At 37.2% G+C, this 26,163-nt stretch overlaps 1 protein-coding gene across 1 annotated transcript in view; it reads right to left on the bottom strand.

Moving 5' to 3' along the window:
- Nucleotides 1–26,157, bottom strand: part of ATXN10 (ataxin 10) — a 63,557-nt gene extending 37,400 nt beyond the window's left edge. The window contains exons 1-4 of the mRNA XM_085324425.1: nt 26,147–26,157; nt 21,439–21,630; nt 18,786–18,868; nt 174–270 (exon numbers count right to left, since the gene is read on the bottom strand). Coding sequence (XP_085180551.1) covers nt 174–270; nt 18,786–18,868; nt 21,439–21,626 — 368 coding nt within the window. The 5' untranslated portion in view covers nt 21,627–21,630; nt 26,147–26,157. The remainder of the gene's footprint in view (nt 1–173; nt 271–18,785; nt 18,869–21,438; nt 21,631–26,146) is intronic.
- Nucleotides 26,158–26,163: the final 6 nt, after the last annotated feature.

Below are 26,163 nucleotides of genomic sequence, written 5' to 3'. Positions count from 1 at the left end.
AAAAAAAAAAAAAAAAAAAAAAATCAACCGGATATGGTCTCAACTGTCCCATTCTCCCCAAAGTTATTTTTCAAAACTTTATGGTGCTAGTAGAAGGACAACTATCATGTACAAAAGATTTGAATACAACCACAGAAATTACACTACAAAAAAAACCCCGCATCCATGCTTACAAGAAGAGATCTGGGAAAGCACACTTCCAAATGCTATTTTGGGAATCTCCATTTCCTGCTGCAATGTTTCCAAGAAACTGGAGGCTACAACGAAAAGCTGAAGAAAACAGAAAATATATTAGCAGAAAATTCAAAGAAACACTAATGGACTTCATATAAATGACAAACCTTTCAACATCACAGCTATACACTACAGAATCCCTGTCAATTAAGCCTTGGATGCAGTAATTCATTGTCACTGTACTTAATATTTGCATTTTCTCTTCTAATGTAAATAATTTTACAAAGCATTCTAGAAATGTATCCAAAAGAAATCTATTTTTCCAATGAGGGTTACATTAACAGCTAACACTGGCAGCTAGTGGATACAGAAAACAACTGACTTTCTAGACAGATAGGTTTAACAGATGGAAATCAACGAAAGCTTAAAATTATGCTTGGTGCAAACTGAAGTAGACTTATGTTGAATTAGTGGCTGCCATACTGCAGTGGCCATTTTGCCTCCTCCAGCTTTGTGGTGACTTTCTTCCTAGTATTAAATTAACACAAATAGGGCTGCCTGTCATCACCAGAACTCTGCAAGAATGGCTCGGCCCGCTACCAACAGGGTGCTCCCCATGAACGCCCCCCAACCTCGCCAAGAGACGGCTAGAAAAATTTGTTGCTGCAGGTTGAGTGATAGCAAGAGAACCAAATCTGCTATCCAACATTAAATTATAGGTACCTAGACAAATATTTCTATAATACAGTATCAGCTCAACACTTTCAGATTTCTACCCTACAAATAAATTAAAGCCAGTACACTAAACAAGTTTGTCTCCAATTTTAACACTAAATTGAATATGCCAGAATTCTACTGTTATTAGAAAGGATTTATTCCAGCCTCTTCTCAATATAGATTTAAAACATGTAAACTAGATATTTCATCATACAAATTAGTATCTAAGAGCCCCCCAAAAGCCAAAAGATAGAAATTAATAAAAAACAAAAAAAATCAACCCACAGACTCCCCAAAATTCAAACACTTTTTTTGGCACTACTCTCAGCCCTCAATAGCCTGGCCCTTCTTTATAGGCTGGCAAAGAAACTTAAAATTATGTATTAAAATGTAGTTTAACAGATATTACAAACAGCAGCCTACTACAGATAGTGGGACCTGAGATTGCTAGGTTTTGAAAGAATAGAAAAAGGACTCTTTGAAAGGTAGTGTGCCAGCTGGCAGCTAGATTTCCTACAGAGGTCTGGGCATATGTCCCCTTGGGAAGAAAAGGAAAGCATGTCTAAAATGAGGTTTCTTGGGCTTATTCTTGGAAATAATCACTTTTTTTTGTATACGTTTTTAAGCCAAAAAATATGTATGTCCTCTATAATGCATTTTGAAGCATCTTTTCCTTTACCTTTCAGTTTTTAAGACCTCTGTTCTCTTTTCCTGGATATTTGCACTTTTTAAAATTATTTTCTGCCAAGTATTATGCTTCCACTATTCCTTTCCATCTGGTTCCCATCCTGCTGACTCAGAATTTTTCTGAAGGACAGCAAGCACAGGCACACTACTTCTCTAGTGGACAATTTATGGAAATATTTTCCTGCTATAAAAAACTAACAAGGCTGTAAATCCCAGGAACAGGGTATTAATTCTCTTGGTGAACTCCTTACCTACTGCACTATTACAAAAAATGAACTCTAGAAGAGATATGAAGTAGTCTGGCTATACTCCAGTCTTTACTTTAAATTTACTTGACCTTTTAAGTTACCACTGCACTTTGGTCATCAGCGACTAGATGTCAAAAGGAAGAAGTTAAAAGTCTTTTAAAATAAATACTTATTATAACCACAATGAAGTTCTATCAATATGTTTGAAATATAATAACAAGTATCTACAAATTCTCCATTAATTGCATTAATTACTGGAGTATTAGCATTTATGAAGCAATCAGTTATTTTATTTAACACTGTCTTTGTTTGATCATGGTTTCCTGGATGCAGAAGGATGTGGGAAAATATCATAACTCAGTGGAAATACTGGGGGGCAGAGGAAAGGTTTAAAGTTTTTTTTTTTTTTTTTTTTTTTTTAAAGTACTGCATATCCAACTATGGAAGTCTTTTTTAGTGCTCAATTTCAGTGTTTATTTACATGTCACCTCCATTGGGTTTTACTATTGTGACACATCACTGAACTATAGTTAGAAATCTTGAGCCTCCACAGATACTGATTTTCTCCTCTCCAACAGTTTCATTGTCCTTACAATAGCAAGAAGATCTAAAACCCTATTAGACTTCCTTATACAGCATAACAGCTGAAATAATTTCACTATCCTTTCTACAAACCATCTTTTCTTGTCTTTTCAGAAAACAATAAGGCTACTTCACTTTTTCCTGAAGCCTTACAGATCTTTTTGTAGCTAAAAATAATTGTCAACCACTCTTTCCAGTTGCATTTGCTAGCATTTGGGACAAACTACTCATGACTATTAAAAAACAACACACCGTTTCCCTAGGAGTGGGACACTTAGGAGAGTTTCAAGCCCCTCCTCCAAATGTTGGCATCTATAAGCACCAACTTCAACAAATCATACTGTAGCTGTAGACACAGCTAAATTTTATTTTAAAAAATGTTACACTGTGTGTGGTCAACAAGACTATTTTTAACCTGATGGTCAACCACTGCAAAATTATATGTACTAAGATGTAGCTTCTGATACACAGATCAACCCTTCAGAGCTGAAGAAATTTCTCCCCCATTGAAATTTCAACAGTTCCAATAAAAGCAGGATGTTCTTTAGCAAAGGCAAATACTCAGATTACACGTTGCTTTCATAATCAGCCTGTATTACTTGCAGAGAATTTTCTAGTTGTACAAAAACAACCTCTTTATACAACAGGACAACAGGTACAAGAAATACTGACTCTTTCCGTAATGAATTTTTGGTACCTACATATTTGTCTACATGTAAGCTCAAGAACTGCTCAATACCATCGTTATAAAAGGTGAGGAAGCTGGTAACACTTTAAGGCCCTGCATCAGGATGTCTCAAATGTACTCCACTCATTCAGTACCTTAGGATCACAGCTCTGCTTAATCCTTTCAATCTCTATGAATACATGCAGACTACATCAAGTTCTAGCACATATTTTTCATTTAAAAATTTTATTGTGGTACTACCCAGAGGGTCTGAAACACATGCTTTTCACCAACCTGGTCTTTTGTCTTGCTGCTCATGAGGAAGTCATTCCATACAGTGGCATTTGTAGAATCAGATCATATACAAGACGAAAACTCAAATCCTTTAAGTTAAGTTTTTAAGACAACGTTTTTAAGATGTTAAGACAATGTTTTTAAGCATTATGTTTAAAAAAGCCAATACATTATTTCCTTCTGCGATATTTCCAATAATTTTAAGTTGCAATATCAAAACTAAACAGAGATTTACCAACTCTAAACTCTTCTATTGACAAGACTAACTACAATTTTAGTCCCCTTATCTTTTCTGATTGGATTGCCACACACAACCATTATTATGCAACATATTTTGCTGTAGTATTTATTATTTAGATGTTTATATTYATATAAATTTTATTTGATGCCCTTTATTACATCCTTACAGAAAGTAAATTTTTTCCTGACAGATAATTAGACAATAATCTTTCAATTTCCTACTACAATATTTCTATTAAGGCTAAATCAACTCACTCACTAGTCACTCTGAACCTTGATGTCATCTACAGAGGTTTACAACAATCACAAGAAGGTATTTCTCATTCTTTTTACTTGGGGTAGACAGCAYAGTAATAGTTACAAGAATGTTACTCTGCATTTTATTTTTCTCCCTCATAAGAAAAGCCATCCAGGTAATGAATAGTCCAATCATAAACTAGTGTTACCAAAAAATCTAAAATAAATTCAATCAAAGCATGTATGAAGATTTACAACACCTGTCAGACTGCAACTGTTAGGCCTATGAACTTGCATAAATATCTTTTATCTGTCTTGCTTATCATTAACAGTGCATGGAAGATATAGATGGTGGGCTCCCTCTGCATTGGGTGCATGCACAAAGATATATCTGATATAAGTAAGATATATAAGACATACTAGATACAAGTATTTACACCAAATCAAAAGATTTTCAGGCTGTTAGAAGGCTTTAAGTTGCCTGTGAATTGCATACTATGAAACAGACAGACCTCTTGGTTGTTTGCAAACAACAGCAGAATGYTTGTGATATGTTGCTATCACTGGAAAAATAAAACCTTCAACTCAGCATAAGGTGTAGACTTTTATTACTATAAAACGTTAGTTTCCACCACTGTCATCCGGTCATTGACTTGTTTCCTTGTGGCTGCAAGTTAAAGCAACTTCCAGTCATAAAAAGAGTTATTTGCCTCTTCACCACCATGAATCATACCACAAATACTGATGAAAATGTATTTTCCTTGGAAAACAGTCTGTCTAGACTACTCAAATTGAATGTACAATACATATATGGGCTCTGTTATTTGAAGTTATTAAAAAAGTGCTTAGCATTTTATTTCTGTAAAAAAAATGAATGTCTAACTACTGATCGTATTTCTGCCTTGATCATACTGCACTTGCTACAATGCAGACTAGTAATCCATTTTTACCAGCTGTGGAATACCAAGAACATTGTGTTTAATAAGTTCCTTTTCCCACTCTATCTCCCTCACCCCCAAAAGAAAATAACACTTGATTTTTTTTTTCTTTCTCTTCAGAAATGCCAACTCTAGTATCAGCAGAATATGTGCAGTGTCTGGACAACCATCCTGCTTTTGAAAGATAAATATTGAGGCAAAATATCTACACTTTGTTCTTACTACAGCTGAAAATATTACTCAAATACTTCAATTAAAAAATAAACAAAAAGTTACCTCCATGACCTTGTTCAAAATGTAAAGTTACAAGTAAATTAGACAAGGAAGCAGGAAGTAATCACTAGAGAACCAATCAAATTAGCATCCAATATGAATTAAGTTTTAATAATATCTCCACAATGGGAGATTCCAAGTATATTTGTGCATTTACTGGGAAAAGAGCAAGTTCAATAGTCACTGGCTGACATGAAGTTGGTTTCACACAGTACGAGCAAAGCTCATCAGGACTCTATCTTCTGGTAATTTAAAAAGAGAACATCGAACATCATTGATATGCTTATTTCTTTAATAAATTATCTATTAAAGTCTAGAGGCATATTAAATGGGACTCATGTTATTTCCCAACAAGTAGCAAAAATACATGCCTGAGATTACTCTCCTGTACAAGTAAAACATTTGTAAGTGCACACAGACTTGGGAGCTGCATTTATAAACTTTCTACATGCATTAGAACTTTTTTCTTAACCTAAAAGTTAATCTTAAATCTAACAAGATATTGTCTCTTTAAAGAGTGTACTTGAGCAAGATCAGCAAATCTGAAGTACTGAGGAGTCTCAACCTGGACTTAAATCATGCCAGGAAACCAAGAAAAATAACAAAAGAGACTGGTCACCCACTATGTGTTATTCATGGTATCTAACCATATGACACATTACTTATATATGACACCTTGCCCAGGCCAAAAAAAAATAAAGTAAAATACTAACCAAGATTACAAGTAAATTTATCCAATTACGCTTTTGATGGCATAATTGCCATACTGTAGGTGTTATTTCATACAAATCAAAGCTTCCATTGAAGTGCTTATATTTCCCCTTGAAAAGTCAACTGATTTTTTTTCTGTAAGTCTGTGGAATGGGTATCAGACTTTTTTCTCCTTTGAACCATTTATAGCTTATCTGGCTATCAATGAATCGTGGATCTATTGTAATTGATTTAGGGACCAACAAGTAAACTTGTATTTGTCATTTGCATATCCACATTAACATACAAATGACAGTTTTAGTATCCATCTTTTTAAGCATTGCCATTTACATGTATTTACTTGTTATCATTAGTACTGGCTGAGTTATAAAGTTATAAACCATTTATTGTATGAATGACAGCATCTGTTTTTATAGTCTTGTACTCTTGAACTGAAAAACAAAGAAATGTAGTTTCACACACTTTATAGCCTCCCCCAAATGCAAAGCCTTTCAAAGCAGCAAGTGCACTCAGAACCCCCTCCTGACATAACTGCAGGCACCAGTCTTCTCACGAGCTTCAACTTTCAGTATCAAGTTGTTCTCATCAGCGAGCAGAAGGTGGAAGAACTTAGCTGGAAACACACAACTCTTGTCCCTCCCCTCCTGCTCTCCATCGTGATGCCAGCCGATTTGATGTTCCCCAAACAGCGCTGTAACTTCTTCTCCACCAGCAATGCCCTGCGTGTCAAACACAGCTAAGGAGCCTGCTGGTCAACTGCATCTGGTCCATAAAGTCCCTTAGTGAAAAGGAAAGCCCCAAAGCTGCATAGAGGCTGCTTGCCTCTTCTCAATTCCCTGTGTTAGGGTCCCTTCCACATCACATGGAGTGATGTACACCTGAAGAATGGAAGAAAGAACTTGACATTTTCTAGAACGTATCTTCCACTCTAGTTAGAGTCCCCCTAGCACTCTCAGGCACCCCTGGGGATTCTTTAGCAGCAGAGTAACTTCCCTCAGTACAAATGAAGACTACTAAGTTTCTTCTCCCTGCATTATATTTAGGAAGCTCTTAGAAGCATTAGAAGATCTGTCTGCCCCATTCTTCCCATCTTGATCTCACAATTCTGAAGACCTGGCAGAAAAAAACAAACCCCAGCAAAGCCCAGATCTGGCCACATCCCCTAAGAACATAGGAAAACCACTCTCTTTGGCTGCTTCTCCTACATCACAGCCACATGGCAGAAAAGAAAACATGACCTGCACTATGCCCATCATTGCCACTAACCACAAAATCTATTAGAGACAGTAAATAATTGGCAAACCCCATTGATGCCTATCCTTTTCTGCCCAAAGCTTAGTAATAGGTTATGAGATAAAGATTAGTTCCTCCTTCTGCCTTTATGTAGGGGTAGCTAGAAATGCAGCTACAGAGCAGCTGCTCTAAGGTAAGATGATCAAAATTACGATGTCCCTGCCCACAGCAAAGATGCCTGTGGAGCTGTGGAAGCAGTGTATAATGCCAAGACAGAGCACAAACACTATAGCTTTCCATCAAAAGAGAGGAAAGAAATTTTCCATCCATAATAGAACATTGATTTTGTTTTTCACACATTTGCCTTTACAGTCAACCAACAGACACCATTGCTGATATTTCTGTACACTTTGATTCATGTATATTTATGCATACGAAAAACGCGCTTCGTGATGAATCTTACTGGCACACCCGCTGGCAGGGCAGGAGACAGTGAAAAGGGAGGAAGGAAGGAAACAGCTTACAGAACACTGTGTTTAAAGGTTCACAGAAATATAGGCATTACTGTTAATTTCAAGCCTCAACCAGAGTAACCAGAAACCATTCTAATTAAATAGACATCAGCAAACTCCTGTTTCCTTTGTGCTCCAAGTGGGTATCAGTCCACATTATAAAACCACTATGCATGTGTCATAAATCAGCAACATCTTGGCAGGCTGTAGTAGAAAGCCTCCAAATTGCAGGAGTTTAAAAAAAAAAAAAAAAATCCGGCTACATGTACTGCCTAGAAGTAATATCAATAACTAGAAAGTGAAACCCCACATGTCAGCCCACTGATCTACTTATTGTTATAACTTAAACTGGATTCAGGTTAGTCTCTCTCCTAAAAGGAACAGAATGATTTACACTGACTCTAAGACAGACACTGCCACTGCCTGCAAGTAAAGCAGTCAAAACAATTTGCCATGAATATCACAAAAATGACAGTTTTGATTATCAGTACAAAGAACAATAAACTGTTTGAAACCACTAGCTTTTTTGTCACTATTCCAAAGCCTGCTTTCAATTCCAGCCATGTCAGCAGTGTCAGGCAGGTGAACCTCTTAAGGCAGGATCTGGTCATATCTGGTTCAGATCATATGTCAATAAGCCACTGCAAGAACTCTGTGCATGTACATTCACAGTCCATTGTAAATACAATTCAGGTTAGCACGTCTTAAATCAGTCATTGTAGAATCAAGATAGTGACAGCAAAAATTCTACTATGTAAGCCAAAGTAGGAGAAATACTACAAGGAACCATTGGATTCAAAGGAGGTAGGAAAGTTAGACCACAATTAGGAAGATTGTTTTATTATTAAATAGGAGGGGCATGTAACAAGCTTCCACGTGACTAAATGGATAAACATAACAAGCTGAAACTTACTGTATCTGGAAAAAAGATCCTACGAATATTATTGCTTGTGGTAACAAGCGTCCAGAATTGATAATTCAGGCCCTCCCTCAAGGCTTTATTCCCAAATTAAAAGACTCACTCCCCTTCTCTTTTTTGTTAACACCAGAAGACACCAGGGTTATATCGCGACCCCAGTCCTAAAACTGCCCTTCAACAGATCTGAACTCACTCTCCTCAAAACTCACTCCATTTCGGATGTTATGAAATGAAAAAAGTCAGACTTGTGTAGTTTCCATTCATACTAAAAGTCATAGCCAAGCCATGTTTGTGAACACAGATGCATCAGGCTGAAAACAATGGTAACAACAGCTTTTATTCAAAATGGCAGTTATTGCTGTATTACATTAAAAAATAGTTTACTGTATACTAGCTGTGCCACGCAGAGTTAGGTAAGACCACCCCCCTCCAGAAGAACAGCAGTCTACAGAGTTAGTTGTGCCTATACACACAATAAAAAATTCAGAGCACAGAAATCACAGGATATAGGACAGGAGTTAACCACTTAGCATTGGAAGCAGAAGAACTGCAGACCGTGGCAACATTACATGTTCAAAAGCTGAAGAGAATTCAGGTTTTCCAGCACATGACAATTCATTGATTTGACTAAGTCTTAATCTATATTTGGCTTTTTTCTTTTCTGTGGACCTCTAAAAGAGGTGTAAAGAGTGGCTCCTTATTTTGCAGTTTCTGAAGAAAGGCCAAGGAGCAAAGACCTGGAACACAGACCTGAACTAAAGTCCACTCAAGTCAGAGACTTTCTGACTTTTTTGGACCAAACTATGAGACACCTTCCCTATCCACAGAAGGTGACATCATGTTGACATATGTAGGAAGGGTGAAGCTTATACTGCTATAATCGTTGCCAAAGATGTTCAGAAGGAAGTTCATTAAAAAGCTGTGACAATATTTACTAAAACACAGCAGCCAGAGCTGTCCTAAAGTTAGAACTGTAGAACAGACAGGACTAAGGATATTTCCACCTCATAATTTACCATCACTCAGCATCAAAAAGGTGTAAAGACTGTCTAACATTAACTAACAAAGCAGTAACTATACCATTGTTAGAAAACCTTGCACTTGCTTCCTAGCATGGATGTTTCTGAGAGATGCTCACATTACCTTTCAGAAGCACTCAAATTCACGTTCAATTTATAAATCAATGAGCTAAGCACAAAGAAACAAAAAGCCATATGGTACTAAAACAGCAAATCAATTATTTATAACTTTCTTGCTCGGTAAAGTAGGAAAATGCTCTGTGCTGTAATAATTAGGAGGACAGCAAGATTCTAAGAACACAGGATTTTTTTAAGCTACGGAAACATGAAACTAAAATCCCAATACAAGTGCAAATATCAGTTTACTTCTACCAGATAGTGCATCAACTGATCGTTAGGGCATACACTCTGCAAATGCTACAAAGACCATGAAAATCCCAATATTATTTTTGCAGATTGGAAAAATATGGAAGGCCAAAAACAATATCAATAACTCAAATAAAAAACTCATGCTTATGTTTACATAAAGGTTTGATGAGTATAATATATTCGTCATACTCCCGCAATTATCCCCTGAAAATACTATAAATATTATTTTGACAATGTAATTATAGTTTTTATTTTCATAGTGGCAGTAAAGTACTGGCACCAATCTCCTATCCAAAAAGTCTTGATAGACAAAGCAAAGATCACACATGGAAACTGGCCACTCTTAAGATTAGAGCAGTCCCTATTTATATGGCTAAAAAAAGTCTGTTTAAATTAGCATCTAGTTTACTTAGGCTGTAAAATATAAGTAGTTTAATTGTGCTAACAGTAGGCAAAAGGAAACCCTAAATACAAAAATAAATGAGGAAGAAGGTTTAAATATTCTCTTTTTGTCTAAGCAAATGAGATGTACTCTTTTCATAATGCTTGTTGGGAATTAACCCCACGGATTGTGGGTTTATTCAGAAACCTCCCTTTCCCACTTCCTCACCTCTGAAAGAAAAGCTAATATGGCTATGTACTTAAATTGATTAAGATAGCTATTAACAGTTCATGATTTTTTGACCCTGTATGACTATTAGACTAGTTCAAGCTTTATAATCACTTACAAGTCCACATGAACCAGCACATAACGCTTCTGACTCACCCAACGGGTTTGCAGTGTAATAACTTACAGTAGTTGCTCGCCAAAAATCTTTCAGTTTGTCTCCTCCTCCAAGGATAAATATAGAGGGCGTTGATATAAGAAGAGAGGAACGATTTACTTTTAGGAGGACAGTCTTGTTTGTTTAAATTTAGTAGTCATTGAATTTAAGGCTCCAAGATACGATTTAAAAGTTGCATCTCCAGCTGTATTACATTACAACCAAATCCTTATAACCAACCAAGTCTGTATGGAGACACTTGTTCAAACATCAAAAAACAGACCTCAATTTACAAGCAATAAAACTCAATAACTGTTTCCCAAATGTACTGGGTGAGCACTGGATCTTCACTCTGCTATTAAGCTCACCTAGTAAAAATTTACTGTTCTATCACACTTTCCAGATGTATTTTAAAATATTTATTTTTCAAATACTATATAAAARAAAAGCAGTAGGAATTTAGGAATGAAACTACTTAGAGCAACTTGGTTAAAGAGCTACAAAAAGCAATGAAAGTAGAATGCAAATATTTAAGATTAAAACAAAAACATGACAAATATCGAACAGGAAATAAAACAGAAGTATAGAAGATGATTAGAGGCAGACTTCTTTGATCAATACTGGCTATTTGCTATAGAATATTTAGGGTCCATATTTGGCCACTCTGTTTCTCTTTCTTGTTAATTTGAAATACATTGCTGAATGACCAATGATTCCAAAAGATCAGCCAAATGAAAAAATATTTGGAGAGACACAGATCAGAAATGAGTCTCGTATAGCTAAATTCTCATGCCCATATGTAGGCCCTAAATCCCTGATTTTCAAACTAAGAGTTTCTGCAGGGGTACAAGTCAGATGCACTCTGAAAAAATCTGAGTATTTAGTTTTAGCTCATTTTCCTATTGCCAAGATAGTACTTTTTCAATAGGACCAAAAGAAACAGTGTAGCTGTTGCCATTGCCTTGTAGGGGAAAGAAAAATCACAACATTAACTAAAATATTGAAAAGAACCAAAGAATAGATAAGAACACAGGGCTGCCTGTTTAAAAAAATTAAAAAGGAAAAACATTTTTGTGTTCTATGACAGGTTTGAGAATATCACCTTCCTCTGCTTTTTGACACCCTCAAAATTAACCATTTTCTGTTCTGTACATCTCCAATTTGCAAACGGTTGAGCACAGATTGAGGTCAGAGCAAAGAAATAGCTCAAGTTTAGTTTCACTGTACATAAGGACAGACCCAAAAGGTTTATTTATCCTATCCTTTCTCATGGAATTAGAAATCACTTCAATCATTTAACTGTTACTAATTCACATCATTTTTGTTTTCAACACTAACTTTGCGAAGACAATTAAACTTTATTTTACTCAAATTCTCCTTTAGGAAAACAAAACATTTAATCAATGTCTCCTTTTCTGTAAAGCCTTGAAAATGACTCCTAGTTAACAATCTTTTAGAAAGGATAAGCCATCCAATGCAACTTCTGGGAATTCCTGATTTCCCCTTCCCTATTTCTTTTCAGGGATCTCTCAAAGCAATGTCAGCACGATTTCTGTGTTATACAAACACCTACAGCTTATAATTCCAGTGGCTTTATAAATACAGAATGTCCTTACCTTGAAGGGTTTACAAAGAACTCAAGTATCCTTCTTTGCTCAATTTTGCGATGTTCTCCTTGTGTGGATCTCAGAGAAGGAGGTTTTCCTCTTGTTATTTCATCAAAGACAAGATGCTTCCACCGCATCTGGCTTTTGCAAGCAGTAATGTATCTGGAAGCTATATATAGCCTGTTATCTTACCTCTTATCTTTGTGGTTATAGGCACATATACCCTTACGACATTTTTTTTTTCCTTTTTTCTTCCTTTTAATCTACCTGAAGGAGAGATTTTGTGAGTTGTTTTTGCAGGGTTCTGAACTCAAAGGTTACCTCTTCACATTTATTCTGCTACATTTCCAGTGCAGAGTACTTCTCTTGAGCATTAACATATTAAAAAGGAGTACTCTTTCACTTTTTCCCAAGCCAACGATCAACCAATAAAGCAACAATGGATCATGAACTATTGGATTTTCGTTAACTGAAAGAAGATACATGGGGGCAATAGCTGATCTAGTCCAAATCGGTTTGACAGCTCAAAGAACATCTAACTGAAGTTGCACCCAGATAATTCTTAATACTCTTGGCAGGTAGAGAAAAGCACTGAACACTTTTCAAACAGAGTGGCTGTCTTCAACTGAATAGCATCACAGGCATTCTCTCTCCTGTCCAAAAAACCCAAGTTTCTTTATAGTTCCCTTGTAAGTACGTGGCATTTGGGGTATTTTAAAACAAGGTATTCTGTATTTCCCCAAACATTCTCCTTTAGTAGAAGAGGTACAAACATGTGTTAGATGTTGGTCAGTCATGTTGCTAAACATCCTACCAGAAAGTACTCAAGTTCTTACATAAGCACAGTATAAAAACTCTACATAGAGTCATATTTCACCACTGCTTTTAAAAGATTGCTTTAAGTGCTGTGCCCAACAAAGTATTTGTAGCAGTGTAACTACATCTGCACACTTTTCTGAAAACTGGAAGCAAAGTCAAACTGTTGTTCAATGATCCAAGCTTATCATCCACTGAAATTTACTCAGCCCTTCTGAATTTCATGATATTAAGCATAGGGAACAACCTAAACCTTTGTACAGCAGCTAGCTTGACTGGAATGTGATTTTGACCGAGATCTCCAGGAGCAGCTGTCACATTAACACTGCTGTTAATATTTTCCTATTAATGTATGTTTATGCTGATTACTGTGGTTGGCTAAAATCTCCAGAGATGAGGCAGATGGCATCAGCACAGCACAATGGTACCTATATGCTTCTTGGTTTAAAGCTAGCTCAAGTATCCCCAAGCAGCCTGGAACTGAGGAATGCTGGTCTAATGCTCAGAGCGCCTCCCTCAGACACATGTTAGCTCAGCACTGCTCAGCCACTGACGCAGTGCAGTCCTACTCAGAGAGTACAATCAACTCATTCAGAGAACCTGCATAACAAATTGTCCCACACAGAGCAACTATGAGGCATTCAGTGTCTTTTCATCCTTCAGGATGAAAATACTGCAAAGCATTTTGGCAGATAAATACTTTTTAAGCAATTATGCTGGAATTCAAAGCACATTCTTCAGCACGTGGAATATTTTGAAGTGGTGAAAGGTTTGAGGAGATCTATTTACAAACAAAAAGATTAAAGCTCCTTCTGTCCCCCCAAACAATGGAAAGATCAGACAGGACACAGCCTACTGAACATAAGCTTGCTTCAGAACTGGCATGTCCTCTCTCCAATTTATCAGGGAGAAACAAAGCTACCAGTTTTTCCATATTTTAGAGGTGACTCCTAAATCTCAATCTCAGACTCTGGAATCTAAAGATAGATCATCTTGACAAACTGCASTGTACCTTCCCAAAGGTCTGCTAGATTCTGCTGGAAAGCTTAGGACTTGCCATAGGAAAAAGGGGGGAAAAGCACCCACAAGACACATGGTATGAAGTGAAGGAGATTTTCTACTTCTGCTACAATCCCTAACATACTGAACTACTTCTTAGTTCTTACAAGATCTGGGTCTGCTTTAAGTTCAGTTAAAGTTCATCTGGCAGCTACATCAGCCTGCTTTTCTGGTGAGCATTCTTGGTCTTTGTACCCACAATGGAAAAAAACTCATTATCTTGGGGCTTTCTTAATTACAAAAACAAAACAAAACAAAAACAAAAAAATACAACAAAAGAGACATCGATAAGATACTACAAAATTTCCCATTAAATCTACACTGTGGAGAGATTTAAATCTTTTGTTCGTAAGACTCGAAGTTAAATTCTAAGTATCTCATTATCTATTTGTTGGAAGATGGCATTCTTAAATCAGTTAACAAGGAAATACAATAGACCTCCTCGCATATAGTATTTCAGCATGGGTAGGTATTGCTCCTAGATCTTCAATCCCTATTCAAAATAATTCTGATCTAGTGGTTGAGGGGGCGGTATTTGTCATCTTGTCTGTTTTTCCACAAGGAATATACAAGTCCCATAATCTAAGGGTAATTATTACCTTACACAATTGCCCACATCCTAGATTTTCACCATTTATAGCTGTAACACCAAGAACAAACTTAATTTTCAGAGACTGTCCAGAAAGCATAGTACTTAATTTTTTTTCTACTCAGTGACTGGAAAGTTCCTTCTCTTGCAGAGAGAGGAAATAGGATCACTGGAGCAAAAAGAAAACAGAATTTGTAAGAAAACAGAACATGTTTACAAGTAGATGTTACTTATCTGACACACATCAGTCTTGATCCTACCCAGGGCAAAGGAATCATTAAACCATTCTTTAGCATCATTGCACACCAATTGCACCTTGCGCTCATCTGGCTGTTGAATCACACTTATCTTACACTGCAACTTCTTAGAGCAGCTATCCTTCTTCAAGAACTACATGGTATGAATTATTCAGCATGCAAATTACTACTATGTATTTTGAGCAAATACAAGAATAAGAATTATGCTATAGAGTGCAATTGAAACTAAGATAATCAACTTGGGAAATAAGGGAGGAACAGCGGGGACAAACAGCAATATGACAAGGCCTAAGAGCTCTCTCTGTGTACTAAAAAGAGTGAGAACCATTATTACAAGGAAGGCTGGCTTGCAAAATATTTATTTGCTGTATATAACGAGTTAATTTGTATTTTTAACTCTCTGAAGCCTTACAGAGCTATCCCAAGACAGATGCTCCAATTCACCTTCAGCTTTCCTGACCCATTGCCTTAGTGTCATATCATGTACTCAAGACAACAGCTTTTTCCACAACTAGCTGGGAGAAGTAAGTTACAAGCAGAGAAGGATTCATCCATCTGTGTTTATTGAAGAAAGCGAGTAAGACACACACAAAAATTTCTGGTAAAGTAATTTCAGTGAATATATTTAAGTGAGGATCCAAATTAAGCATGTATAATACCACCACGGGCCTAACAAAGAAAAAGTAAGCTATTAAAAAAGTTATTTGTGATAGCAGAGAAGATGCAAAGAAGTCTAGATTTAAGTGAACAAATATTAGTGAGAGTTTTTAAACACAGCACTTTGCATGCTGTCTCCTTTTTTGCTGCTTTAATCACTAATATAACATCAGAAAAGATAGTTCCTCTGCTCCCTGAATAAAACCACATTGGTTACAGTACCTGCCAGAGTTGCAACAGATACTTTATTTCAGTTATGTTTAATTAATTACAAACTGTAATACATTCTGAACTTTCCTACAAAAGCTGCCATACCACTCAAAGAAACTTAACAGTTATGAGTGAATAGAGGAGTGAAAACATATCACAGATCCAATTAAAGGGAGTTTTCGGTCTGCATAAAGAATTTACAATCTTTCTTTCATAAATACATTGAAATTGGGGCTTCAACCTTATTTAGGCTACAATGATTTTTTTGGTGGAGTTTTCATTTTAGCATGAACTAAAGACAAAAACACTATTTAGTGGTGTTCACCCTGCAACACAGCTTTACTTCTTTGATCTTACATTTCATGCAGATTGTTGCTGTGGAAGCAAAGGGGAGGCTGCTGTAAATCACCACTGATGAATACTTTTTTTYTTTTTTTTTTGGGGGGGGGGGGAAGTATTTAAAATACCTTAAAGATACAGACAGGTATCAAGAGGTATCATCAGATCCAAGAAGCCATTTAAACATGGAAACAGGACAGAGCTCCAAATGAGCAACTTGAAATATTCCATTTAACACTTAATTACCTGCAGAAGCAAAAAATATATGCTACTCTAGTCCTGAGACATGATTTGACATATAAGATATGAGGATGAAAACCATGAAGCAGAAATACAGTTAGTAAATACAGTAGCATTTACTAATTTCATGGGTTTCTTTTGTTTCAACAGTGCTATCCAAGTCCAGTTGAGGAATTTACCTCACTTAAAAGTACTTCTAATAATCTCAAACTGAATGTAATTGTTACCTACTGAGGCATGCACTTTGGAAGGAGATTGTGCTCTAGAGACCAGCTTAATTTTTTCTTAGAACTTGGTTAATCATATCACTCAGCATGGAATAAGCAGCACTTTCTTGTCTATAAATCTTTTTGTTATACTAACATAAGTGGAGTACCAAAGCCATGTTCATCACAGATGTTTCCCAACCAGATCAATACTGTACAGAGTATCAAATGAACCGTTTGTTCTGGGGTCAATAGATCACACTTTAGTTATAATGTAAACTTATTTTGTCATAAAAATCYTACAACAAATGGCTATGGAGCTACAAAACATTTTTATTGAAATATTATTAAAAACTGTCAATTTCCCCCCTTAATTTCCAATGGCAATAAAAACTATTTTACAGCTTCCTCTGGTTAGAAAAAAAAAGGGAATCTAAAGAAGTTAATCAAATTACTGGTTTTTTTTCCTCTTTTCTTTCTTTATGGCTGCAGAGCATCCATATTCAACAGCAAGGGAACAGCACATTAAGAAGGGGTTAGGAGCCCCAAGACTGATGGGAAAATCTCACACCATCCAAGTAACCAACAAGAAAGGGGTACATCCTACTCACATCCACTCCAGCTGCTATAAGGAACCACTGTAGGGTGGTTCTCCCACACTGGCATCCCTGACACTTTGGGTAAGCTGAAGGTGCTAAGTCTACTTCCCCAGGACATCCTTTCTATCTTATGGTTGTCAAGGACCCTAGTAGTGACAATGTCCTGCTGGACAAAGCCAGCATTTCTGTTCCCATCACTCTTCCTCTACTCTTATTTGTCTATGAAGTGGTCAGCTGTGGGCAGGACACTCTTCCCCTCCAGGCTTGTCCGACTCTGATATAGCTCAAGAGTCACTCCTATGTGCTACCAGTTCCCCCTTTTCACATTCATTAAGTGGGACCTTCTTTTGCAGTCCCCTGTGTTTGATACTTGTTCTCGCACACTGAGAGACTGTACTAGTATCATTGATCTTTCCCTTAAGGAAGGATTCCAGCAAGGAGTGAAGCGGTGAATATGGTTTAAACACAAGATCATCACATGCCAAAATGCTTCATTTTGAGCCAATTACAGTAGAGGGAGAAAAAAACAGTCAGCTTGACTTCACTGCTTTTCCTCAGATTCATTAAGGTGTTTGAAGGAAGTCACTGTATGGCATTAGTTTCATCCCCCCTCACAAAATAAGAGAAAAATAGCAACAGGAACCTAGTAAAAACCTCATCTAAGTAAAGGGAGTAAAAAGAAATAAAAGCAGTAAGAGAAACAAGATGTTCCCTACTAACTATAACCATAAAGGGTCCAATGCACAATATCAAACTCCACAGGCACACACTGGGAAACACAATGGGAAGAGAATTACCAAAAACGTCTCAACGTTTGACTAAATGAGTTGGTAGAAATAGGCAGCAATAACTGGCATTAAACAGGAAAGATGTGAAAATCAAATTTTCTCTTCATTACATAAAAAAACTAAAAAAGACTCACTCATTAAGGACAGCACTCAAATTAACACTTAGTTGTAGCAAATATTATCCTGACTAGCAAGCAAGCACAGTATAGTGAGCAAGAGGGACAAGGGAAGGGAGAGGAAAAAAAAAAGAAAAATAAAAAAGTCACAGCCGCAATTTGTCTCCTGGAATCGGATAAACTATTTCTCAATTGTGATCAAGGAAAGAAACAAGAGCACTTCCTCATTTCAGCACATTTGCAGATCAGATAAAGAGATAATAAAACAGCAGAGTATATTTATTAATAGACACTTTTAAGGAATTTTTCCTTTTCCCAGTTTAAATATCCTTAATAATTTTAAGGTAGTTTCCACATATCTTCCCTTTAACAGTCTTCAGGGAAGAGCTGATGGAAAATACAATGGAAGTAGTTAAGAAAAAGGAAGAAAAGATTTTGGCTGAGCTTTTTTTGAAGCAGCATAGGAGAAGGCCCTCAATTCCTAAAATCTTTAGTCAACTTTTAAAATACCAACTATACCAGCTCCTTTGGCCTTCTATTCCACTATCCACAAAAATGGAGAAAGACAGGGGAATAGAATTAGCATGCCACTACTCAAGAAACAATTAAGCTCATTTATGAAAAGAATGACAGCAGTAATATGACACTGTATCACCATATGTTTTCTCACATAAAGATACTGGGCAAATTACACATTTAACGAAATTCACAGGCTTACCAGTCAATAATGATTCTTGTTTCACTTGTGCTCCATGAAGTACTTTGATCAAATGGATAGATGTTGCAATCAGACCCAAGTTCCTATTGTTAAGTTAAAAAAAAAAGATATTAAATACATTAAAATAACAAGACACATCACTGACGTTAATAGCAAACTTTTAATGTCCTTAGAAACTTTGAAATAAAAAGGAGTTTTGCCTGCTTAAACATGCTTGAATGTATCAACAGCCACAATATTGCCATCACAAGCAAAAGGAATGGGTTTTCTTTTTGTTGCAGACTCCTAGCTTAGCCATAAACACTGTATTCTTCAAGCAAATTTGTATCCTTTGCCACAGAGACCCTTTGCATCTCTAATCTTAGAATGGAAGGAGTTTTCACACTGTCATTAACACCATCTTTCCAAATAATCTGTTCTATTAATGGCTAACTCAGATAAAATACACAATTACAGGTTGCTTTGCAAGATCTAGTTACCTAGTTGATGCATCATCTCTCACTAAGACATGTGCTGACAACATGAGCAGACAAAAGGGACCAATAATGAATTCATTTCAAATCCACAGCAAATACATCATATGATTACAGTTCTTAATGTGACAAGTAGTAAGACGACATACCAGAGCTTTATAATCTTTTAAATAACTTTTAAAGAATAGTAAACAAACACAATCAGAAGTCCGTATGTTTATTTTGAGCTCTCACATATTCTCACGGCCAATCATAATATTCAGCTCCTGGACCAACAGCCACTGATGAATAAAAATCAGTCAAGCCACAACTACTGCCTCAAAAAAACAAGTTAATTCAGCGATGCAGTTGAGAAAAGACACTGAACACCCCACATGCCCTCTCATGCTGCCTTAACAGCTCTGTGGAATGATGTATCATTTCCCTACTGAACCTTCAGAAGCTGTCGATTGTTTAAATTATAGGAATGATCTGCTAATTTTTAAAACTGGATTTAGAAAAGAGAGAGGAAAGGGTTTTTAGCTCTGAATGTACTATCTCCAAAATTGTTACTGTTCAGGCTTGTGCATTCAAAGATACGTTGGTAGCCTAAAGGTTTTCCCATTGTTCAACAATTTTGTTTAAATACTTTGCTTTCTTTGCATTTTAGGTGTTCAGGGAAAATATTGATGTGTGTTATTTAGTAATAAACTTGAAAGATTTTGAATGCCAGCAAAGCAATTAGTGAATGCTGTCAAAAGAAAAATACAGTCAATTCATAGGGAAATATATAAAATTTTGCAAGGGAAGCAAGTATCTTAAAGTAATCATTTATCCTTGCTCCAATAACAAAGATGTGGTGACAGTACAAAGCCAGCTGCAGTCAAAAATACCGAATTTTATTGCAAAAAAAACAGTTGACAGCTGGTATGCCAGCATGTGCATACAACAGGAGGGAGAAAAGAAAGTGAAAGAATACAGTATAAACAAATGAGGTTTCCAGCTTTTAACTCACTTGTACTTTAGTTGTCAAGCTTTTTGAGAAGAAATGGGCCAGGACAGAGTAGCTGAAACTTCAGTAGATGCTAATACCATCTCTATCAATCCTCCACACCTGTGCATGAGTTACTGAAAATATATCCAATCACCACAGATAGATGCTGAATGATTATGTGCCTTCTACAGATGTTAAACCAATGTGTATTCTTTCCCATTAAGTTCTACTACAAAAGGAAGCCAAAGATGTATTTAGAGATGTAAAAATAAACACACACACACACCAGCATACATAAACTCAAACAAACAAATACATAATTTTTCTGTCAGATCAATTGTCTAACACACCCCACAATATGATCACAAACGCTAGTACTAGCAGGAATGAACAGGTAAGAGCCTGAACTTAAGATTTAATTTATTCTGAAACCAAAGCCTTCTACAAACAGTTCTGCAACTTCTGTGGTTTTAAGAAAATTCTGCCCTCAAATGCTGGAATTTTATCTCATGCCAAATATTTCACCAGATTTGAAAAGTCACAAGAAACCAGATTTTACAATTGTACTCCATAATAATTCTTCATGGGCCAACAAACTTGTAATAGCTTCTCTGCGCCCTTCCCCCCGCCCCATCTTCAGGCCTATTCTTATTCTGTCAAGTTTTCAGTAATTACAGCCAGTTTTAACCTAAGCATCACCTAACCTTGCTACAGACATGGGCAAAAACAGCTCGAATAACTTAAGGAGTCAAACTAACTCCATTACCCATTAATAACAATTTAACTGCACATGTATCAGAGTTGAATTGCACAATTATACATAGTATACTTTGCCATGAGTGCAAGACAGATCTATGTATGTATTTAAAAAATGCTAATCCTGTAACTGGCAATTAAACTGTGTACTTATTCATTACACTATCAAAAAAAAAAAAAAAAAAAAAAAAAAAGATTCATAGAAAGAGTTTATCACTTGCACAATCAACCCATACTAAGGACACAAATGCTTCTTTCCAGTACCCCAAACTCTGACCTACAAATAGGTCAGCTACTTTTGTTACTTGCATATTTCATTTGAAGGGATTGCATCAGGCAGGAAATACCAGTTAAAAAAAGATCAGCTAACACAGTTAAGTAAGAATTTATATAAAACACAAACATCAGGTGGTTATATTTTTGTATGAGTTAAAATGGATCATAACTATACCTCATGACATGTTGATTCTTGGTACACTTAACGCAAGCATTCCTCAGACATCTGAAACATTCTGCTATGAACAGCAGACAGGTGTCCACATCTACTGATTCACAGGACTCCTTGTAAACCCGTTCAATTTCATTTGAGGCGTTCATCAGGATTTCCAGGAGATTCTGAAATATACTTTCTTCTGCCATTTCTCTGAAATAAGTAAAGTTGTAGTGAGAAAAAAAAAGAAAAAAAAGTCGCTATAAAAAAGGATCTTCAGGTTATTAAAAATAAAAGTGTAAGTGATATAATATGGTATTTCTGCAACAACCTCTACCCATCCTTTACATATAAGGCCTTTCAACTACAAAGACCAAAAGAGCTGTGATGGAGTTGTATTGTCTAGTGTTTCTCACAGTTTTCCCAAGCCATTTTGGAAGCTTAGTCTCCCTAGTGCAAATAGCTAGCATGATTTACACATGGCACTGTGTGTTCTCATGCAAATTAGGAACTGGTTTAATTAATGACCATAGTTTACATGTCTAGCACGAAATGATTCAGAAGAAGCTGTCAGAAGCGTCCCTATAAAATATTCTGCCAAAGATTTCATAGGGAGAAAGACATCACGCAGAAAGCAAGTACTGTACTAACGATCCTTCTGAAGTATGTGAATCAAGATCATGGAGGAAAGAGGTCTTTGTCTACTCTAACAGGCAACTACGCCAACACAAAAAGCATTACACCACTTTTGATATCAAGACTTAATAGTGCCAAGTTGCAAGTACAAAGACTGATACTAAATGAATGGATCAAAGAGCTGATACTGAAAGTCTTGGACTGAACACTTAGATTCATCAGATTCACTAGAACCAGCGTGCACATCGGCAGATGATCACACAGATGTGCATGTTTCCAAATTACAGCTCCACATACTCCTCACTGATTTTATATTCAGAAAGGAGATAAGGGCAACAAGATAACTCAGATTTGATACAACATGCTAGTGAAAAGAAGCCACACCAAAGAGTGTTTATGGCATTGCTAAAGGAATGCACAATAAAATTACTCAATACTCCTGAGCAGAGTCAAACAAAATGGAAATCCAGGTGCAGTCTCCTTGTTCCTTAAAAAGGCTTACAGTATACTCAAGCTCAAACAGGAAAGTTAGAATCTAAGAAATAAGGTTGAAAAATATCTCCTAAGCTAAGAATACAAGAGTATCAGATGCAATGTGAAGTAGTATTAAACAAACTATTTTTGCACAGAAAATTCTTCTCTGAGACTCGATCAAATATTAGCAGATGATACAGTATTACTGGTATGCTGCTGTTCCCTTAATTATCCAAATATTTGCATAACTAGAAATTCTTCATACCCTTTACCAAAGACAGGCGCTCCTCCATTAAATCAAACCATGCGCAAAAATATCATTCAATTGCTACACTGGCTTTCGGATCTCCAGGAAATAAGCATTTTACTCTACAATTTCACCATATTATACATTAAGACAAACACCCTTACACAATATCCAGCTACATAAAAAACAAGCCACCAGTCAGAACTATCCACAGACAGGAAAAAATAAAAGATACTTTTTTTCAGGGGCATTATACTGAGGGTGGAAGCAAAACTAAGCAGCACAAGAAAACAAAACACAGATGTGGCCCGCAGTCATAAAGAAAACACAATGGAGCTTACTTAACTGGAAACAAGATTTGGAATTTGGCATTAAGATTTCTTGAGAAAAAGACACACACGTGACTTGAATCTTCCACTTAAAAGAAGTGGTGCAGCTGCTGCCATTTCACACACAGGTATGCACGCAAAAAGAAGATTCAATGGCTGATGTATGACAGAAYACCTGGCAAATGCATCCATTCATATACAGACACAAGCTTTTCTAAACATCAGAAGAGCTACAGTTCTGTAAAGGAGCACTCACTGGGTTCAGTCCCACAGATAAAGAAGCTATGTTTGCTTTGTTGAATCAAGACGCCATATGGAACCATTAGCTGTTTGTCACCCGAGTTAAGCACAACACTGAAATTATTCTAAAATACAAAATTTCAGTCTGATAGCAGTTTCCATCATATTTACCTATGCAATAAGTCAGACTATCACATGGAAATGTTTGGTCATTTCCTGACTCCAAAACACACAAATCTGTGGTCGATGCAAAACATGTACTAGTATATAACATTCAATTATTTTAAATTGGTAAAACAGCAAAAATGCTGCAAGTTACTTTTATTTATGTTCTAGTGACTTCTACCATTAAAATAAACACCTTCAAGTCATTTCAACACTAGAAGTGTTTCTACTGTTGTAAGTTATGCTGTAGAGAAGTAGTTTTAATCAGATCTCAAAAAATACCAAGCTGTTACGGCAATTTTTCTCTTAATATTTGAAAGTAAGAAAAAAAATCTGAAGAGTGTGGAGATTGTCTAGTAAAATACAAAAACGAAGTCTGTCAAGCAGCCCAACTCTCAAAGTACAGCCTCTTGTTATGTCAAAATAGTTAGAATTCACGTATCCGTATCAAAAGAAAGATTACTCTAACTGCTTATAAAATCTAAGTGTTTAACTGTTAAAAATAGAATCTGTACAAGATAACATCCTAGAGAATATAGATTTAAAAGCACTCATGCAATCCTGTTCACGAGACTGGGGCTGCAAAAGCATGACACTTGTCAGGAATTACAAGAATAACCCAGCAATTTGGGATTCTTCATTTCCACTGTATGTTTTCGGTACTTACAGAGTTCCACTCATGTAAGCAGTAATGAAGTATTTATCTTCAAAATATTCCCGGGAATAGAATAAAGCCTCTTTTATGGATTACTAATGAAAGTGCAAAGAATGCAAATGCAAAATTGAGCACGTGCTCAAAGGTACTTGAGGTCTAAAGTAAAGCAGGTAGTTGACCTCAAGTCTCCCAAATTCCCCCATACTGTCCTACAGTTAGGAAGTATTTTCCTCACCATATCTGCTCTGAATTATGGACCACTAGAATTCACATTTTTTAATTCTTCTGCAGCCACAAGCAAAAAGATATATCCATCACATAATAACAAAAGATTTATCACTGAATATCGCAGTTTCAAATACTGAGTGTCCAGTGCATTGCATCTTCTAGTTCAATAGCAACAACAGTATTTTCCAGGGTTGGCACATTTATCAATTTGCTCTCATATGCATTTCTGTCATGTAGCACATGAACTAACTCTGCAACCTCCTCCCTCTTGGAGGGCCATTTCTTCTACCAGCACTCATGTACTCACAAAATTTTAATCTTTGGGACATCAGCCCTCTGTCAAATACAGCTGCAGAAGGAGGGAGGCAGAAATAGGCAGAGAAAGTATCAGCATATAAGCCCAAAATCTGCACAGGTCTTCTCTGCCCAGAGAGGCAGAGAAAAAAACTAAGTTTTTTAATTCTTGGAGACAGAAAGACCACAACAGAATATTTATATGTATACTCCCAATATTTAAATATGTATTTAATTAACAGAAAACAGTATGAGGAATTTTTAAAGATAACAAAGTTTTATGCTAAATTTGAAAGTTCTATTTCTTCTTTCTTTATCCTTACCAATCTCAGCCGCTACAAACTCCAAATAGCAAGTGTTAAGAGAAGTGAATGTGAGCTTCACACCAACTCAGTCTCCCACCTTTCAAAAAGAGCTGAAATCATTCCTGTATGCACAATCACATGACTGAACTTCTGCACACCCAAGAAAAAAGTTGGCTTGCTAAAGCCAACTGAGTTGTATGGTGTTACAGAGGTCCATCTCGACTGTGCAGGAGCAAGTACAGTCTGCACTGATCCTCTGCTTTCTACAGTAACTGCACACTTTCTGTTCATCTCTTCAAGACAGTAATAAGGCGGCACATCCACCTTTCTCCTCGTGTTTTAGCAGCTACAGCCTGTTCTGGTGCTCAAATGTACGACCGTCAAGGCCTGCAAGTACCACCCTCTCCCCAAAGGCCTTGCTTACATCTGGACTCCACTTGCTGCTGCAGCTGTGCTATACAAAACCATCTCCCAGGCAGGACTTCAGTAAGTGCATCTTATCAATTTCTAACCATGATGTACTAGCCTGTGTAGGGCCCACGACTGCGTCTTTCTCCACAGCAGCTACTCCCACAGTTAAACCCCAGTCAATTGCTTGTGTTTAAAAGGGCAACTGTTGTCATCTGTCCTTGGTTCACACAGGGAAGRAGCGGACACATCTGAGAGATGGAAGGCTTTCCTGTTTCCTTTCCTCCCCAGAGCCGCTATGAAAGCAGGGAGAAGCCCAAGGCTGCCAGCGCCTGAGGAGCAGTGAAGCTACCACACGCAGAAGCCACCCCCGGTGCCAACCGCTGCCCCTCGCCTGCCTCCGCTGCCCCACGAGAAAAGCTCCCGCGAGACAGTTTTAACAACAAGGAAGAAAGGCGCCCAGCGAACAAGTGGCACTGCCCCGCGCTCAACACTCAAGAGAGCTCTTCTCAGTGTGCATCCCCCCACCAGCACCCCGAGGAAAACGGGAAGCAACAAGAGGAAAACTCAGCTTCCAGCCGGGGCAAACCCCTTCTCCCCAGCACCCGGCGTCCCCCCACTGCGCCGGGGGGCGGCAGGGCAGGGCAGCGACGGGCCGCGCCCGCTAGCCCGGCGCTTCCCGCGGCCGGAGCTCCCTCCCCCGCCCCACGTGGCTGCGGCCGGCCCCTCCTCTCTCCTCCTCGCTAACCTGGGCTGCGCCTCCCG

The sequence above is a fragment of the Rhea americana genome, unplaced genomic scaffold (assembly GCF_003343005.1).
Source record: "Rhea americana isolate MKP2758 unplaced genomic scaffold, rheAme1 scaffold_91, whole genome shotgun sequence".
NCBI classification, from domain to species: domain Eukaryota; kingdom Metazoa; phylum Chordata; class Aves; order Rheiformes; family Rheidae; genus Rhea; species Rhea americana.
Note: the sequence above shows the minus strand (reverse complement) of the source record. Positions and strands in the feature narration are given on the sequence as shown.